This window comes from Homalodisca vitripennis, chromosome 8 (genome assembly GCF_021130785.1).
Source record: "Homalodisca vitripennis isolate AUS2020 chromosome 8, UT_GWSS_2.1, whole genome shotgun sequence".
Taxonomy (NCBI): domain Eukaryota; kingdom Metazoa; phylum Arthropoda; class Insecta; order Hemiptera; family Cicadellidae; genus Homalodisca; species Homalodisca vitripennis.
Window position 1 is genome coordinate 108,685,965 of NC_060214.1, and position 21,221 is coordinate 108,707,185.

The following is a 21,221-nucleotide window of genomic DNA, read 5'->3' on the forward strand; positions in this document are numbered from 1 at the left end:
CTCTTAGTAATAAATAACTAAAAGCGCTAAATGCTTGTTAGCCTTATTTTGAATCGAAGGTTGGCTGAAGAAAAATGAAAGACGAGGACGAGAATATAATATTTTATGTATGATTTAAAAAATACTAGATACTACAAAACCAGAATATCTATTTGAAAAATACAAAATAATTTAAAATCTCTCTCTCTCCCTCCCTCTCTCTCTCTCTCCCTCCCCCCCCCTCTCACTCTCTCTCGCACTCTGATTCTATAGACTTTCCGATAGTCTTTGAGGACGATAGAATATGAACAAAAGAAACAACTGTTTTAAGTCTACTCTTAAATTTATCGATTTCACTAAAGGAATTTCTAGTATATCGCATTCAATAGAATGACATGTCATATTCAACACTATCAAAAACGTATACTTTCACTCTTCAAGTAGGTAAAAGGTACCCAGTTAAAGGCGTTGGTGTTAAAGCAGGTATGGGGAAAGTTCCGCCAACCACCAACTCCCGTATTGGTTCCCATGTCTAGAGAAACTACGATCACTTTCTATGTAACATACGACAATACCTTTTCTGTAGTGTAATGAAATGAAGATTAGTAATTGACAGTAGCACTCCCGCCGATAGACTACCGCATTATCTGCATTGTCACCCCTGTCGAGCCGAGTAATGTTACCTTGGCCGGACCGAGAGTCCGCGGTATCGGCGGTTCACGGTATGTTTGCGGCAGCCATATATTTATAAATATGACAGCTTCCTTGACTCCATGACACACATTCACTGTATTCATACTGCAGCATCAACTCGAAGAATAGCTAAGCAATCCTCTGTTATGGGCGGTTTTTACAACTAGAGAGTACTATTAGAACGCATTATCGATGATGCAATTGGTTTTCGGTTGAACACTGTTATAAGCAGCACTTTAAATAACTTTTCTATAAACTTTTGATCATTTCACTTGGAATTGTTGGTATTTATAATACTTGTAGTACATTATACCAAGAGAAAAATATGGCTGAAGATATACAAGGTGTCCCATAACTCTCTGGACAAAGGTATACCATGATATTGCTCAGGTCGAGACAAACATATTTCACCAGGAAACAGGAATTTTCCGGACATTTGCCATCGTTCAGTGAAACAAAAAATCAGTAACACTACTTTTCGAGATCTGCAATCTGGTCCCTTCTTCAGGTAGTAATTAACCTACCACATAATTACAAACTAACTTAGTTGTTATTAGTTGTTTTACTTAACGATGATAAATGTCCGGAAAATTCCTGTTACCTTCACTATCCTTCCATCGTCAAAAATAAACTTCAAACAAAGAATATTTCACCATATGAACATGGGTCTCCGATGCTTTGTTTCCCATTTGTCTGTCCGTATGTGTTTTTTATTAAAAAAAATTAATATTGTAAAAAGTAACAAATTAAATTATACCAAGTGACTCAAATGTTAATGATAACAAGGCCACTTACTGCAAAGAATCTCATGAAAATATCTATAGTATTTTCAAAATGGCGGCCATTAAAACTGAATATATTAAAAACTAGCATTTTTTTCTCGAGAATAAGAGTTTTTAGAGGGGGTTTTCACAAATCTAATGATACTAAAATAATTTAAATCGACTAATAAATAACTGATTTAGAGCAGATTTACTGTGACAAGATATGGCCCACAATTAAAGCTGCCGTTTATTCAGTTTTTGTATGATTGGCTATTCGCTGAAAACTTCAATGTGGGCCATGTCTTGTCACAGTAAATCTGGTTTAAATAAGTTATGTATTAGTCGATTTAAATCATTTTAATATCATTTGATTTTTGAAAACCCCCTCTAAAAACTATTATTTTTATAATTGTAGAAAAAATCCTATTTTTTAACATATTCAAAGTTTAAAGTTTTAATGGCCGCCATTTTGAAAATACTAAAGAACAATTTAATTATATTTTTTCAGTAGCTTGGCATGTAATCATAAACATTTGAGCGAAACTTGGGGTAATTTAATGCATTAGTTTTTAATTATTCATGTTTTTAATAAAAAATCACATACAGACAGACAGGTGGGAAACTAAGCATCGGAGACCCATGTTCATAAGGTGAAATACGTTTGTCTTGACCTGAGCAATAACGTGGTATACCTTTGTCCAGAGAGTTACGGGACACTCTGTATATCCATTTTATAGCTTGTATATGGAATATATGACCTTTTAGACCATCTCCAGGGAGACCCATTGATTCTGCCTGCAGCTCTTTAAATGAACGTACTTCTAGTTATGTAGGCCTATTTGAACACATTAGTGATTATTAATATACTACTATTACTTTATATACTAAAATTTTTCACAATGAAGGTACATTGTGTAACTTAATATATCAACAGTACGTGACTGAATTTTTAAACAGGCAAAACAATCACTTAACTAGCACAAACTTTATAATACTTTACTCAATATAATACTAAGATTAATTTTAAATTTCAGGAACAAAATAACCTACTAAATGTGGTATTACATCGGAATGAAGGATGGCATTTACCTATATGTATACCCTTTTTGTTAGCAAGCTGGAATGGGATCCTAAATCTATATGAGTATAAGGAAACCGAACTTTGCTCTGTATTTTTTTTGGTAAATCGTGTTTCGCGATTCATTTTATGATATAGTTGTCCGCAAACTATAAATGCCATAGCTATTTATTGTTTTGCCATCTTCTACATTAAAGGATGCTAGAGCAAAAGATGTATGTATGTTTCTTATTTTTATGAAACTTCCAAATATGGGTGACGGATTAAAGTGACATACTAATTTTTTTTTAATTTTTGGTTACTCCATTAAAATTTGTCCATGCAAACAGCAGTCACCAAAGGAATTTCTATTTATGCGATTAGAAACCCGTTCCTCATTGGTGTATTCATATGCACCACAATGGATACACCAAATTTCAAATGGTCCTAAGGGGTGATATTGCAAAACTGCAGTAACGGCACATCTATATGTCAGTAAATAATTATTAAGTTCTAAAGCCTTCTTTGTTCTTCTAATCGGTATTCTCGTTGCTCGTCATTTTCGGTAGCTACACTTGTGCCGCAAATCTTGTAGACGACAAAACATCTAAATTATGAGACCTTTCTGCTCATATAATGTTAGTTAAGGTTTGCAGACATTTGACTTTAGCAGTATGTGTGGGACGAAGTATATAAAATAGATTTAATTTTAAAAGGAGTGAAATTATTCAACAACTTATTATATTACAATACAGAATTTCCTTTCGGTTTGGACCTTCGTAAATTTATACAAACATTTTTATTTTTTTCTCTTTGGCATTTGATGAAACATCAGCTGTGAGGATTGGCTTCTACTTTTGTTATGATACATCAGATGTAATTTACTATAGAATGTAAACAAGGAAATAAAAATAAATAAATATCGACTTTGTAGCAGTTTTTCGTTTCACAAATAAAATTTTTTCTAAAAATGAAATCTATCTAGATCGATTTATCGTCCCAAAACCTCCTGCATACTAAATTTCATGAAAATCATTGGAGCCGTTTCCGAGATTCAGATTATACAAAAGATATATATATAAAAGAATTGCTTGTTTAAAGGTATTAGATTTATATAGACAATAGCTTCATGATCTAGTATTATAGCAATACTCTCAATTCTTAGGCTTACTTGGTCAGGGTCACGACTATCAACCATAGATTCTGCATTCCATTTTTCTGGTTCACATCGCATTAAATTGCTAGCACGATTAAAATCTTTTGGCTTTGACATAGAGAGCCATCTTCAGTAAAAAGGGTTAACCCAAAGCAGTTTTATGCAAATGTGGTTTGTGTTGTCGTTGACTTATAACAAAAAGATGAGGAAATCCATCATTGCATTAAGTCCTTAGAGCACCTTTGCAATGCTTGAAAAGTGACAGGATATTCAGGATGGTTAAGGGCCGCCTCCTGTCAAGATCTTCGGAAGAAGTGGAGGCTACCTCTGTTCCAACATCTTCCAGTCAAAGCAGATACAGGAGTCATTATTCCCTTCATGGTTTAGGCTTGAAAAATCTTTTAACTTTATTGGAGCCCCAACAGTATTCCTCAGCAGTAAACTAGACCAGTGAAACAGAAATTTAGTTTACTTTCTTAGAATGCGGTTAGTGATATTCTTCTCCTGGATATCCATTGGGTTGCCCAAGATTTAAATGTCACATCAGTATTTGCTGTACCCAGTGTGGTATAAACCAACCAGAAATAAATTCTACTGTGTGAATTTTGGTTGTTAGAAACTTACAGAAAATATTTTCTCAATTTACCATCCATTCTGAATCTTCGGATCAGGAGTTCTTTTTATTGGCAGGCATTATTTGCCTTAAGATTTTTGAGAAAAAAATTACCATTCTTCCGAAAATTTGTTTCAATTGTTATAGAATCAAATAAAAGTATCTGGTATGCCCCTTTTATCACATATTGCTTTTAAATCATAGTCGGGATTTAATGATAGACATTTGAATCATAGCAGTATTTCAACCTAATTTCTTCATGTGCACCAGATATGCTCATGCTGTCCAAGGTCAATATGGACACTCATCCAAGCTGACGGGGGGGGGGGGGGGGCATCACTCAATTCACAGCATGAGTCAGAGATGAGACAGTACAATCAAAATAGCTTGTATGAGCAATGTTATTACCTACACACTTGATGAAACTGTTTTTCAGAATAATGTTTCTACTGAACTCCAGATCATCTTTTCCGGAGTACATCACTGCGGAACAAGTGCAACCTCAGCTGCCACTTGGTTTTTGTCATTGGAATGTGGAATGTATTAATAAAGTAAAAATTGTGAACTGAGGGTTACCGTCATTGTTCTTCTGTAATAACATTTATTTGTTATATCAAACTATATGTTTCACTAACAAGACCTAATGAAAAAATGTAAATGTACAATTGCCCAGAGAGTTCCTCAAACTGTAGTACTTATTTTTATTTTTCATTTTTCAGGCAATCATGAACTTCATCAGAAAAAATTACAGACCTAACCTCCAAACTGTTTTGGAGACTTGACATTTGTAGAATTTTACAGGTCAGTTACTTCAAATCTGCATGCATCATCATAATACTATTCTTTAAAAAATCCTAATTGTAATGATCTATTTATTAATTATCTATCCCTAAATCTATTTAGGGATAGAAATCTACACTACCTACTCTTGGGAATAGTTCTCACAGAAGCAGAACTGTCTTTTATTTTACAAAATTTAAACTCCACTTAAGTTACATTTTATCACTTCACGATTAGAAAGGAGAAAAATATTGTTGAATTTTAGACTACAAAATAGTCTATACAATGGTTCCATTTAATATCTACCAGTTTATTACTTATTGAACATTTTCTTAAACCCAGCTCGACAATGCTAAAGACAACACATGACAGAAATGGCACCAGTAAATAGCTTGACAAAAATTTATTATATAAAAATAAGAGGCTGAACTCTTTTTTTTCCTTATTCTACTCATCCTCATGGGTCACTGAAGATCTTATCAAATGGAATAAGATGGAAAGTAAGAACAGTACAAAGTTGACCAAACTGTTAAAAATTGCTTTGATCATGGACAGGATTTGAATAACACTATCTCTAACTTACATCCAAAGTCTGACACCTAAGACCATAGGGCAATTGGCTCTCCTATAGAACATATTTTAACATACTTTTTGTACTCTGCAAACATTATGACAAAAACTATGAAATTCAAACAATTTTGCTAGTGGTCACAAAACCAATTGTGATAATTTTATATTATTGATCTAATAATAAATAAAAGGTTCAATAAATCAACTCCAAAGTAAAATGTAAAAATTTAACTTTACAACATAACAATTACACATTATGTACATTTATTTTTTTGACTTCTTCGTCTTTCCTCTGGGCTTTTGAGGAGCACCTTTCTTCTTGCCGAACTTCTTCGCATTAACCCGTTTTTGGGCTCGTACATCCTTTTTCATTCGGGGGTCGACGACCTTGTACTGGCCCTTGACTCCAGCCGGTCTCCTCGTTTTCTTGGCAGCCAGATGTTTCTTGGACACCACGTAAGTCACCTCCTTCTTGGGCGCAGCCTTCGCCTTCTTATAGAGCCTGTAAGCAGCATTGTATATTAAAGTATTGATATTTGTTTCAGTGCCACCTCAAATTTACTTTTTATCCAGATTGATCTAGACGCAAACAGGAGTGTAGAAAAGCTTTAAAAATTGTTCTTGATTCATTATTATTGGTAAAAAAGGTTATTGGATTGATTGATTTTAAAATTATTTTGAAAAGTATATTCAATTTGATAGGACGATCTACAATGTATTTAATGTTTATTAAAGTAATGGAAAAATATATTTAGGCTTTCTTCCTTGTTATATTTGTACTTAAATAATAATCAAAAACAAATTCATAACATAGACATATATTTTTATATTAAGAGTAAATACATTGCAATAGATGGCAAGAAATGTTCAACAAGGGCAATTAAGCGATACAATTTATCTATATGAATGTAATTTATTTTATATCCCATCTTGGTTTTAGGCCCACAAGAGTAATGTTAATAAACTTTCGAACACTTTTACATGCTTAGTTTTAGTCATAGCATTAAGGGAGGTGTCTTATTTAACACCTTTACTGCGATATGCGTCATGTATCAACTTTAAGATAGCCGGGATAGTATTAATGCACATCTACTGCAGTCAATGTATTCAAAGATTTAATTTATAAATATTCAAATACTTTTTAGTTTCTCTTCATTTTTAACGATTATTGACAAAAATTAAAACTTTTAAAAATTATTATTTGAATATCTGCAAAGTATACTCGTTACATGAAAAACTAAGTGTTTGTTTTTCTAATAATTATAGATTAACATTAGGTTGGGTAAAACTCAAGGTTGTTTTAATACAGCCGTCTCTTAAGGATGTTATTTGCTTACATTAATCCTGAAATAACGGATTTTCCTGTGACAAAAGTTTTGGGAAGAAATGGTATTAAACTAAGATGCTTCTTATATATTATTATTAGCAAATGGTAAGTGTAGTTTTCTAAAGGTAAAAACACAAATGTAAAATACAACATAAAATGGCTCATTATCATAAATTCTCGAGAAAAAACATTTAAACAATTGATAAAAAAGAAATACAGGATCGTCACAAGGTTGTGGAAGGGGTAATACTGGATAAAGCTGAAAATTATAAACTCAGCATTACTTTCGTAAGAAAATTTCTGGAATCAGTTTTAACACTTGTGGATATCTCTATTGCATTGCAAAATCTGTAAACTGGTTGACTTCGGTGTCCAGCTAACGCACTGGTGACCAAAAGGTCAATCCTGTTGCTTGCTTAATAATCAGAACATTAATCTTCAAGTAATAGAAGTAAACATGCAAGCATAAAGATGTTTTAAACATCACATAACTGTCAATAAAAAAATATTATGTATTAACAAAGAAAAAACAGCATTTGCCGTACTCCAAATAAGTCGTGTAAATGACAAATATATGTATGACCGTAAACACAAGGGCCAAAAGGGCAGAGGTAAGCCAGCACCAGACTTGGCCATTACCTACAGTAACTGCCAGACTGATGTGGCAATCATAGTTTACGACGTCAGGTTACGGTCGAAACTGAACTGTTACAGTTACAGTGCTGCCACTACGGGATCTACGTTCAGACTGGATCACTCATCAGATTTCATTTTAAAAGTTTAAACTTCTGCATAAGAATATTGGCAAGAATAATGAGTCCAGAAAAGATTAGATTTACTAAAAGCTGGAAACAGCCCATGAAGAAGATATTTAATTATTTGCCATTGCTGAATAGTTTAAAGTATCATCTTTCACTTTATAATGAAGGCCTTTGCTTTGATTTACTGCCTTTATATTAAAGGTGGAATGTAGTTTATGACACTTCTTCCAGTTTGTTTAAAACATTCCTGAACTAAATGCTGTTCTGTGTTGGATACTTTCCCATATTTTTATAATAATTTCAAGTAAACTTGTTCACTAGACTTTATTCACGCTCACTGAAATATTACGTTATGTGATGTGAGGATGAACCAAGACCAACTTCACTATATAGTGAACCTTGGAATTATCAGCAGCTCATAGATGTGTTGAATTATATTTATCACGTGCTTATTCAAAAAGTGATGGAACTATTGTTTTCTTTGAGGAATTTTTTGAAAAAATATTATTCTTAAATTTTCCCCAGTTTTAAAACAGGAATTTTGGTTTCTTCCGGATGCATTAAATTCCTATATTATTTTAAATATTAAGGATTTCCCAGTCAGTGGCCATCCAGTTGAAAGTGTGATTAAAGTAACAATTTACTGATTAATAAATACATGAACTGAAGCTTTGTTAGATTTGAAAAATGTTTTTTTAACATGATAAAGACTATTAAATAACTTGATTGTGCTTATTCTAATGAAACTAATAAATCACTAATACTAACGTTTAAAATCAAATTTTTGTGATATAAAGTAATGTTATAAATTAATCTAAAAGTTGTCCACAATTATGGTTATTTGGCTGAAAAATTAAGGTTTTTAATAAATGCCACATTTTACAAAAAAATACATAGGATTAAAAATAAATTAATAAAATCCATTTTCCTCCATTAGAATTGAATTGATATCAAAATAGAACAATTAATACAAATATAGTTTTAAATTACTAAAATTCACTACAAAATGTATATAAAGGATTTTTGCGCATTTTGTTTAAACAAAACAGACTTGTCTATTAATAAAAAACAATATAAAAATCATTAGATAATCTTGCTTGATGTGCATCCTGAAAACATTAATTCGAACTACAGAAAATGTAGGTATCTCATTTGAACATTGCTCACAGTGCCATCCAATGGCCAGACCTAAGAACTGCCACTGGTGGGACATAGCATATCACTAGAAATTTTTGTTGAGTCGTCATAGTTGCTAATATCAGTGGATATGTCTGGACTTGGATGATGTACCTAAAATTGTATCATTAAAACTGCATTTGAAAAAGTTTCAGCAAATAATTGAGTATGTCATTGCATTTGACATGTTTAATTGTGTTTGTTGAGGGAGGTCTGATGCATAAATATTAAGGTGCCAATGGATTGAATAAACTAAAATAAAAACTTTCAATACCAGATTTTAAACTTACTGTCTGATTTGTTGCCGTTTCTCCTGCTCGGTTATGTCAGGCCGGTCCAAAATGCCTTCCAATTTCTTCTTCGCCTTCTCCATTTTTCGGATTGCCCTCTTCTTCTTCCTAGCTTTGGCTTCAATCACTTTCTTAATTGGCCTCACGTTAAGATCTTGCACCCTTTTCTTGTAGTCATCCACGAGTTCCTACAATAAAAAATTGAAATATTATACCCAAGTTAAGAATATCTTTCAATTACATTATATCAGAAGGATTATAGAAATCTTATCACTTCTAAGGCCATGAAAAATCCTTTACAGAATTTTCTATTACAGCAATAGCGGACTATTGCATAAGTCTTTAACGTCTTAAACTGACGATGGAGGAGGGAAAACTGGTTTCAGCCTAACTCTTTGCTTCCTATTCCACAATTACATCATTATTTTTGACACTAAGTGTTTGCCCATCAAAAGATGAACGCTTACCTTAGGTACTGGAGCCTCTTTGCGCATGTGTTTCTTCTCGTCATCTACGAACCAGTCGGGAAGATGTTCATCGTTGAAAGCGAAGCGGTTCCATCCACTGTCCAGCAGGTCCCGACGTGTTCGCTTGGACGACACCAGCATGGCTCCTAGTGCCAGGCCCTCTTCGGTCAGCTTACGTTTCTTGCTCACTGATAACAAAAAAACTGCTAAAGATGTGTTTTCATTTTTAATCACGCTCACTCTAGTTACAGGTTTAGCAATGACAAGTATTCAATTCAATTTAAATCAAAATCTCTTTATTTGTCATATGCATAAAACATAACATAATGTCATACATGTGATAATTTTGTTGGATAGCGTAATAATAACCTTGTCGATTGACATAAGTAGGTAATGAATCAATTTATTGTTTTAAGACTTTTTACAAGTATTAACAACGTCAGTATTGCGGCAGAACGCCAAGTCTAGATATACTTATAACTATAAATTACAGATGAACTATTACATTTCAAATTCATACTGTTTATAATTTGCTAATTTTTGTCAACTAAGAGTGTTTAACAACGGTCTACGTTCAGAGTTTTCAAAAATTTTATAAATATCCTACAGATCGCAGTTGTATGTCAAAGTTGAAAAATCATTGTTATGAGTTTACTCTCTGCTTTGTAGCGCTTCTGATTGGTCAATTTCCTCAGCTGTTATTATAATAGTAACTAGTATCACATTTTATGGTATAATTTGCGTGTCATAATATGTGCTGATCGAAATGGAAAACTTACGATCGTCTGAACTTGATCGATATTTATTAGAGAGTGTTATTGAGAGTAGTGGCCTAGACAGTGACAATGAAGATATAGTGCGCTTATGTCCATTACAATATTAGAAGAAAATATTACAATAGTTCATAAACAATATATTGTATTTCATTATTTTGTTTTTAAGAATATAGATGGAGATATTTTTATAAACTGGAATCCAGTTCAACGTAGATATGAAGTGAGTATACAATAGCGAGCAATACGATGTGGCGCACCATTGCTGTTCGTTTGGCCGCTGACCGTAAATTAATTCGTTCCCGCTGGTGCCCGCGCGCCAAAACAATACGATCCGCAATGGCTTAAGGTGTAAAATGAGTTGTTAAAATAACACCATCAATTACTTAAAATAAATTACTTCAATTAAATAACAATTAAAAGATTTAAAACAATGGAATTAATCAACAAAACTAAAATTCAACAATTAATAAAATATTTATAAATAAACTAACAATAACAACAAATAACAACAAGAGGTTATATACTAATTTAAAATAACAAGAAAAAGGCAACTGTAAAGATTTGAGACAAACAACATCAAAGAGTATATAATTCTCAAAAAGCAATTTGACTAACTCCAAAAATCTCCTGAAGGCCGTAAAAAGGATTACAAAGTAAACACCTATAAAGCTTCTTTCTGAAAATTAAGTCCGGATATTTACCAACCAATTGTATTAATTCATTGATAATGATGTTAGTTTTAACACTCTTGATGACAAGTATTTATAACGTTATTGGTTATAATTAGCTTTTACACCTTCAGAAGGAAGAATGACAGAAATTTCTCTAGCTAGAACAATTACAAACATTTTTTATTTGTAGTTCAGTTAACCTCAACTAAATTCAAGATAAAATAGCAGCCTTTTTCACCGTACGACTTTCCAATTTAGCTCAGCTGTATGGCTCTTGGGATTGAAACACAATACAAAGTCAAAATTAAACAGGTACCACAGTTATAATGTTTAAGTTCTACATTGATATTGTATTCCTTTAAAATATTCTAAACCCCTATGACCGTATAGGTTTATTATATAAGTTTATTATATATGTATATGCATGCAATAGGATACTTTCAACCAAATCTCTCTCTCACAAAACTAAAACTAGAATATACAAAACAATTATATGTCCAGTGCTTTTGTACGGATCCGAAACGTGGAGGCTAAATAAGAAGGATGAGAAAAAGCTTCTAGTTTTCGAGAATAGAATTCTACGTAAAATTTATGGGCCATCATATGAACAAGGGGTATGGAGAAGAAAAAACATAATAGAGAAATCAGGGAGCTCTACAATAGTACGGATGTAATAGGAGAAATAAAGTGCAGAAGACTCCGTTGGGCAGGCCATGTTTTGAGAAGAGAAGAGGAATGCAAACTGAAGAGGGTAATGTACGGTAACCCAGAAGGAAGACGGCCCCGGGGGAGACCAAAAGTGAGATGGTGGAACCAGGTGAAGGCTGATATGGAGAAGATGGGCGCTTCAGAGGAAGATGCAGAGGACCGTTCAAGATGGAGGAGCTTTGTTGGTGCGGCTAAATATCACCTCCGATATAAATGGCCCTGGGAGTAAGTAAGAGTAAGTAAACCCCTATGACACTTTCAAGCCTATAACTAATGACAAAAACAGTACAAAATAACTAAATGTTTTACCTCCAATCAATGATATGGGGGTTTCATTATACATATCCTTCCATATTTTTATTTAAAATAAAATATAAACTAATTGGAGGATACTTTTCAGAGTTTTAAATACAGAAACACAATATTTGTAAAAATACTACGATTTTTATGGCCTTTCATCTTTATATATATATATATATATATATATATATATATATATATATATATATATTTCTTATGTTCGTGTGTATGTGACTGAACTCCTGCTAAACGACTGGACCGATTTTGATGAAATTTTTTGTGTGTCTTCAGGTGGATTCGAGAATGGTTTAGATTTACAATTCGGTCCAATTTAAATTGTTTATTTAATCAATATTTTATATCTAAAAAAATTGTTTTTGTTTTTGGAATGTTTTACCTTCGATCCGACAGACTGCGCCAGGACACGTAATACAAAGTGAACTGATACTTAACAGCTGTTAATACGTTCAGCTGAAGTTCATCAAAGAGGCATAAACATTTGTTTACATTTAAAATTTAGAAAATTATTATTGTAAAGTGCTTGATCAGTAGTGTAATGCAGATTGCATGGAAGAAGTTATTGTCTAATTTTAAATGTAGATTGCACCCGTGATCAATAAACTATCCAATGCAATGAAAATACTATTAAATGCTGTTATAAAAACCACCTCATTGTACAAAGCCTTGAATGTTTGCACTTCAGGTAATCGAATTTGGTTAGATCCAAGGTAAATGAAAAGAGGCGAAAGAAGACGCTTTATGATCAAAATTGGTTTCCGTTGATTCATTTTCTTGATCGGAGCACAAGGCAAAGTCCACAAAAATATTGGAAATATCTTAGACAGACAATTAATTGTAACAGACAGTTTTGTTCTGTATAACCTAATTACTGTAGTTTATCGAGATTCATCTACATAGAGGCAGGAGATATGGTACACCCCTTCATAATATGCCCAAGAGGCTCACGAAGGAACGACCATCAATTATCTCAGGAGAGTTTAAAAAATGTGATAGAAAAAGAATACGTAAATATAGTGTACTGTTTTTCAACAGGAAATTGCGTGCGAAGCCACGGGCAACTGCTAGTCCTTCTATATTTATCTTGCCTCTTGAGTTAATTTCCCTGCAATGAGGTCATTTGTTTATGTACACCAGTTGGTTTAATATTATTGTTACTAAAATAATACTGAAACTCACCTTTTGGTGTGGCAACAGTTTCAAATCCTGCATTCTTATCATTTGATTTCTTTTCTTTCTTTTTTTGTTTAAACGTTTCCTTCATGACATCATAGTCAGAGTCACTATCACTTTCTGAACCATCACTGCCTTCGACTTCTTTCTTCTTGGACAGTTTGGGCAGTTTACTCTCCTCGTCCTCTCCATCACTGCCATCATGCCCCAGGATCACTCCCCCTCTCTTCTTTACACTGTCCACCATCAGGTCCAGCTCGTAGTCTTCATCAGCCTCTGTGTCCAAGTTTTTGAAGACATCCTAGGACAATATAAAAAAATTACTTTGATATGTTTTAATAAAATTTTGTTTTTAAATATATATATATATATTTAATGTAAAATTTTCACACAGAACAAGTCAAAATTTCAACAATACAAAATATGGAATAAAATAGTCAGCAAAAATAATATACTTTCTGATTAAACGGAGGCCACCGATAATAAACAGGATTTAGCAACTTTGGGTGGGCATTTACAAAATAAATTCTGTGGAACATTTATTTGTTTATCATCTGTACACAATTATCTCGTTATAGGAATTGTTATCTGCTCGGACAGTCAAATCAGTGAAGGTATATCAAGTCGAAGGTCATTAACCAGCGTAACTGCAATGCTCCAATCAGATTGTACTTGATTCGTGTCTCGGTTTTTTAAACATAACCTAACTCTGCTCATTGTTATGTTTGTTTTCGTACTGTACACTTGTTCTAGGATCAGCAAAGTGGCGAAATAAAAAACATCGGGGCACGGCTCGCCATCATTTAGATTCCTGTCTTGCTGAATATATGTGGTGCTCGGCGGCTGGCAACAATGCTTTCGTCACACTTATCACCGACATTGTCGAGTTTTGGAATACTCAAATATAAATATGTGTTTATAATTTAGTAATATACTTAATAAAGGTATAGTTTTTGTGTTCATAATCGAATTTTACTTATATAACTACTTTTTTCAACGTTAAACAGGGTGGCCTCCGTTTAATCAGAAAGTACCAAAATAACATAGCAAACCATAAAGCAGTATAATATTTTGATAAATATTTAATTTTCCAAATTTACTAATTACATTTTGTACGCAATATAGTGAAATTAGTATTATTTTGCACAATTAGGTATAATTTTGTACAAGATAGGTTACACCGTGTGGAAACTTCAAACAGTATCATATAAAACCAAATACATCTCAAAAAACATTAATGTTATAAACTGACAATGGATTTGTAGTAAAATGTTATGAATTGATTTGATACATAATTACAAAAGTTTCATCCTACACTAATAATACACATTTGGGCTGGATTTTTCAATCCATAATTATAAATATTGATCAAGTAATGACTGTGTTATAGCATAAAACATACATACTAGAAACAAAAGTCATTAATAATAAATAAACAGTAATTCAATTAATTTTCTTTTGATCTCATTTACAATTATCACTCAAATACTTAGTCTATCCTAAATTGCATGTAAACTTTCAATGTCTAAACAAATTTCAGTACTGTATTACTAACATTACAATACATTATGAGTAATTAGGGACCATACTGTTAAAAAGAACTCTATTCTTTTTAAGATAAAGTTTGATATATTATATAAGTTTTATTTTGCCTTTGTAATATCATTATTTTACACATAATGTAGCTATTGTGAGAAGATTTTATTAAATGTGAATATTGAATTAAGCATAAATTTTTTTTCCACCACAGCTAAGTTATGTGTAGAAAACTCAGTTGCTCCACCGTGCTTTAGAATCGTGTCCAAAACATCATAATGAACTCAATTTTCTTATTGTCAATCTCTTTGCCTATTGGGAAGAGACATACTTGTTTAACTGATTTGTAAGAGCTGCAAAGGAATGTTTTATGTGTATGTTGTACTTTGTTTTAGTTACTGCATGAGGCTAACATCAAAATACATGAAATTTTGAAAATGATGATTTCAACACGAATTTCTTTGAAGATTTTTTAACTTGACAAATATACAATAACTTCTAATAAACACATCATCGACCTGCTTTTGTAATTAACTTTAGAAATAATAAGTATATGATTTTTTTACACCAGGAAGGTTCATGTCTGGCTGGCTTATACGTTCCTGTCGAACCTACACTGGATACAGCAAAACCCGATGTGTCACTTTCATCTGGGCAACCCTACGGATGTCCGGAAGCGGCACATCTATCACTAACTGTGTAAAAGCGTGGATCAATGCGTCTCGTTGTCCAGGACTGTGGAGGATGACTGTTGGTCAAAAAACTGCAGCACTGCTTTTCTGTTCTGTTCTGAGATGGTGGAGCTTCCTTAGTGTCACAGGCTGTTGGTAGCCTAAACATACAGTCATACCTTCCCCTACACACTTTAACTAGAGGAGACTATAACAGGGCTAGCCTTCCCTTCTTTCAAGGTTACATGACTGATTATATATATATATATATATATATATATATATATAAAAGAACGTTGAAAGTTTTCTTCCGGAGTGATAGAATTTTCAGGATGAGTAAGGTTGGAGGTAGGGACCGCCTCCTGTTGAGATCCAATGAGAAGGGGTAGTGGGTACTATATATATACCCATATACTATATATATATGTAGTGACAGGAGGCGGTCCCTACCTCCAACCTTACCCATCCTGAAAATCCTATCACTCTGGAAGAAACTGCTAAAGTCCTTTTAGGACTATTCCATATGGGGTTTCCTTAACTTATTGCCTCCAGTGAACACAGTTTAACTACATTTTGCATGTGTGTACCACACTTTACCAGCAATATTTGTGAAGAATGATTTGGCAGAGGTGGATATGTGCCATTTACATGCTAGGTCTTCAAACTTGACCTGCATAGATTATTTTTTTGGAAGAATAAAATAAGTGATCTATTCTTAATAAGCCAACAACCCAACAAGAAATTATTGAAAAAATTAGGAATGCACTTAAATTTATCACTTATAATGATGTAGTGAACCGTATATTCAAAATTATTGGAAACAGAACTCTTTAACGCATCATGTTAACTTTACAATATTTCAAATTTTACACAATTAATTACAAGTTAACTAGTACTAAACAAAGGGATCCAGCTAGAACAGTACTTTAACAAAACTAATCAGGTATTTTAATTTTTTGTTTGTTTGTTTTTATTAACTGTCACACAATACCTTTTATGCACATAATAGACTAAGATACACTATTAGTCTTATCTGGGGAATAGATGATACGCACAAACATAATAATTAGGAAATTTTGCATATAAATATATACAAAACAAGCAAAAATTATCTAATATCAAATGTAGGAACTAGGAAAAGACAAGCACTAATTAATAATTTACTAATATTTGTAAAGATAATATAAATAATTCTTACCTTCTCAAACCACAATTCCGCTTTTTGTATTCTTTTCTGTGCTTTGTCTCTTGGATCCAAATCTGTAATGAGAGGATTGTCCTGTTCTTCGTTCTCTTTTGTTCCCCTGCTGGATTTTGTTTTCTTGTTCACTTCATCAGCAAATTTCACTTTCTTATCACTTTTCTTAGTTAATTTCTCATTTATCTCCTTCTTCTGCTTCTTCTTACTTCTATTCACTTCTTCCTCATCACTGCTGTCGTCTTCAAACCCTGCATTCAAAATTCATACTTAGTCCATTTACAATAGGTACTGACTGATAAAAAATAAACATAACCTTGGCGATTCAATAAATTGAAAAAGTATTATAAGTTCCTAGAACTACACTGAACATTGAAAGTGTTAACTTAAGATAATTGTTGCAAAAATAATGATAATTTGTTAAGAAAAATCTTAACCTCATACTTGACATGTCTCATTAACCCTTCGCGCACTGTTGACAAATATAACCGCCAATATTTACTTTGCTCAAAACGCTGTTGACAAATATATTCGCTTTTAAACATTGAGGTTATTATTGGGAGTAAGTAGTTCCCAGTTTTGCCGGTGGAGTGCAGCAACTGCTGGAGCATATATCCCTCAATAGAAAAGCACAGTTATACACAGTTATAGTTGTCCCCGCCTCCCGGTTTTTCTCCAAGCTGCAAAATGGCGGCGCACTACCCATGCCACTGCCTGTTTTGCCAGACACAAGCGCTACTGACGAACTAACACGCCGGTTTAGTTCGTTCACGGACTGCGAGTGGAACTGTTGTGTTTACGTTGTCAAATTGGTTTTTGACATATTGGGAAGATGTGTTGTGTGTACACGCAACGGTTTACGCAAGGAGACTATTTACGTGTGCGAGACATGCACCGCCCGGCCGAACCTGCACCCGGATACGTGTTTCAAGACGTACCACACGTTGACGTTATCTTGAACACCGTGATGGCTAATTTTAGATCTTTTTATACCCATTAATGTTTTATTTTAATTGTATAATATACATACTATACATATAATATACTATAATATAATATTATACATGATAGTAAAATTTCGTTCAACATTTCGTTAAATTTGGTGTATTTATATTGTTTTATAATTTAGATAAACGTATTAAAAAAATTATACTTTTTTTCGTTCCCAAAAGTCTTTTTATATGGTAACAATCTCAAATACAACATTAGCGTTGACTTTATGGAAAAAAAATTTTGAGGTATATGTAGCGTTTAGGTATGGTGCGTCCCAAATTGCCGTAGCGCGGGAAGGGTTAAGATAGAAGCAAAGAATTAGTATAACATAACTTATTAATTCTTAATTTGTCTGTGATAGGTACTCTTTATTTGTTTACATCCATCATCATAAGTAGCCATTCAGAAGCATTGAGTTATAGAAGACATTTAAATACATTACTTGAATCTTAACTTGAATACTGACATTCGGACAGTGGTACTCTACTTCTAGAACTTTCTATAATTATCATGTTATTGTTACATCACCCAACCAATCTCCTTGTTCCTCTTTAAAATGAATCAACCAAGTTTGAGGGTTATACTGTGATCATCTTTCAAATACAATTATCCTGGAAAAAAATGTTATTTTACAGCTAGAAAATTATAAATAATTTGTGTTACATTTGAAGTAAATAAAGCATTAATTACTCAAGATTTTGCTATTGAGTTCTTAATTCCCTCATATTCATGTTTTAACCTTTATATTCACACTTAAGGTTGGAAAACATAAATTACGTCCCTAATTTCTTCCAACTATCCGTTTTTAATAGTTAATTCAAATAAAGCATTACGGTTTCCAACTTACGTAAACTTTCAGCATCACTGTCAAAGCCACTTTCCTCAGAGGACATTTCGGGTTCGCTGTCTTCTGATTTGTAAAACCTATAATACAGAAACGAAATATTGCAATAAAGTTTAAGTTAAACTATATTACATCTATTAATGGGATTAGAATGAAATGATGTTGTTATATAAAAAGGATAAAGGGCAATAAGTGCTGAGGAGGACGCTAAAGTTGAGGACATACATCAAATAAAAAATGGAATAAGAAACAACGCATGGTACGGGATATAAATGATTAAATCCATTTTAATAACAAATTGATCCATTGTTATATGTATAATAAGATAGATAAACATGCTATACTAAAAATACTAGGTATTGACACACAAAAATTTTATGTGAGTATAGAAGTTTGGTTAAAAGAATATATAAAGAAAACAAAAACTCGACTGTCCTCGTTCAGAGCAAAAAATAACAGTACCTTGTTTAATTCAGAAAGTTTACTGAAGATTTCATGTAAATAATTCTTTAGAGAAAAGAAAGAAGGCAATCACAGCTGTAAATTTCTTTGTGGACTAAGAAAGTTTACAAACTCATCTCACATGTGAAATCTGGCTGAGTTAAAATAATTGAGTCAACAGTATTGTGGTTACCTTCCCATCAACCCTTTTCCATTTCCGTTCCTTTTTCAATCTGTCCTGTTATATATGAGGGCTGTTTTTTCCCTCCGATCATGCTGTGAAATAGTCAGTCGAATAGTACAATTCAAAAATAAGGAATAGTTGCCTGGGCACCTCTTCCGCTAAAACCTCACGCATTGACAATCTTCCAATGCTATTTCGATTGATTCTTCCACCAAGTGTGAAGTGGCTACCCAGTAGGGATCACTTCTGGCTGGTTTATACCTACCAGTTGAACCCACCACTGGGCACAGCAAAAACCGATGTGCCACTTCAATCTGGGCCACCTTATGGATGTCCGGTAGCGGCACATCACTAACCGCAAATGTTGAGATTCTGGGGTTCATGGGCAATTCGATAGGTCTAATCTACTGTGGAAGATGACTGTTGGAGTTGGTGGGGTTTGTTCCCTTACCTCAGAGGTTCTTGTTAACCTCAACAAGGGTGTGCCACCCCCTGCCTACTTTGACTGTAGAGGCTCGTTCAGAGCTGGCCTCCCCTTCTTCTTCCAGGATGACTTTGAGATGTAGTGCCCTAATTCTTCCTCATGGATCTCGATAGGAGGCAGCCCCTACTCCATAACCTTACCCATCCTGAATATCCTATCACTCCGGAAGCAGCGCAAAGGTTCTTACAGGACTAAGTGCAATTTATAAGCTTCTTGTCCTAAGAGAACAAAAAAAAAAAGTGTGAAGTGATATTACTTGATTGTAGCAAAGTGAAAACTTTATGAGTGATGGTGTGGTGTGTGAATGATCCAGAAAGTTAAAGATGGACAATTTGACGTTCATGATGAAGGAGACCAGAGAACGCAAGTCTGTCACAAAAGTAGATCTTGTTGAACAAATTGATGACACAGTTAAAAAGGCAATTGGAGGTTTACTATTAGTGGGTTTTTCTTATATATTTCCTGATATTTCAAGGTCAGCACACTACACTATCATAAAGGAACCTAGGCTAAAAGAAACTTTGTGTTCGATAAGATGTTCAATGACCACAAAGCTCAACTAATGGCAGCACCATTATCGTTTCTTAACCACTGTGAAACTGATGATGGAGATTTTTTGAAAATATTGTGACAGGAGATGAGACATGGGTTCTGTACGATACACCAGAAACTGAACAGTCAAAACAATAGATATATTAAAATTCACAAAACAAACTCACATAAATAGATCACGGCTACCGTATTCTTGGAAGTCATGAACAAACCCTAATCAAGTTGAGGTTCCCTCCTTGTGGAATTTTTACAGTACGATAAATGCAGAAGGCTACTGTGAATCATTGCGATGGTTACAGAGAGCCATTCAGTACAAAAGAAGAGGAATGCTTACTTCTGATATTGTCCTTATTCGTGACAACGCCCATTCTAAAGTTTTCTCTAGTGAAAGGTCTCCTTGACGAATTTCAATGTAAAATTTTTGACCATACAGTTCTGATCTAGCGTTAAGCGACTTTCACACGTTGAATTAAAGAATTAGCTAGGAGGGTAGAGCTTCTGATCAGACGACACATTCTGAAACGCTGTGGAAACCCATCTCAAGTAACTGATAGCAAGATTCTATGAAGAGTATTGGAATGCTTATACCCCAGCATGACAAATGCCTTAATGGCGATTGTTTTGAACAGTAACCATGTATGCATGTAATGTTTGATAATAAATTTAGAGGATGCTTTTAATTGAGCTTTGTTAGAAAACTTTAAGAGAGCATAATAGTTAGCTGATGTAAGAACACCGGAGGATCCGCTTTTAACTCTTTACCTACCATTAGGGTGGCTCGAAAAAACCTTTTTTGGAGTAATCAAATTCTAATAGCGCAAAAAACTTGCGCATAGACGTCATTATTAAGGAAAAAATATAAAATAAAATCATTTTCAAAATTTGAAATCGCGCAGAGGGCTTAAAGTTACGAAAAAAATAAAAATTTTGGCAATTTTCGAAAACACGCAAAAATTCAAATTTTAATTTTTTTGGGGTCTAATAGTTAAAAAAGGGTTTAAAGAGTGGCCTTAATAAATATAAATAAAATTTAGACTCA

General features: G+C 33.3%; 1 protein-coding gene across 1 annotated transcript in view; it reads right to left on the reverse strand.

The window, feature by feature from the left end:
* Positions 1–5,825: 5,825 nt before the first annotated feature.
* Positions 5,826–21,221, reverse strand: part of LOC124367862 (pre-rRNA 2'-O-ribose RNA methyltransferase FTSJ3) — a 32,567-nt gene continuing 17,171 nt past the window's right edge. Inside the window, exons 9-14 of the mRNA XM_046825032.1 lie at positions 18,525–18,601; positions 16,685–16,935; positions 13,286–13,580; positions 9,634–9,821; positions 9,167–9,354; positions 5,826–6,114 (exon numbers count right to left, since the gene is read on the reverse strand). Coding sequence (XP_046680988.1) covers positions 5,877–6,114; positions 9,167–9,354; positions 9,634–9,821; positions 13,286–13,580; positions 16,685–16,935; positions 18,525–18,601 — 1,237 coding nt within the window. The 3' untranslated portion in view covers positions 5,826–5,876. The remainder of the gene's footprint in view (positions 6,115–9,166; positions 9,355–9,633; positions 9,822–13,285; positions 13,581–16,684; positions 16,936–18,524; positions 18,602–21,221) is intronic.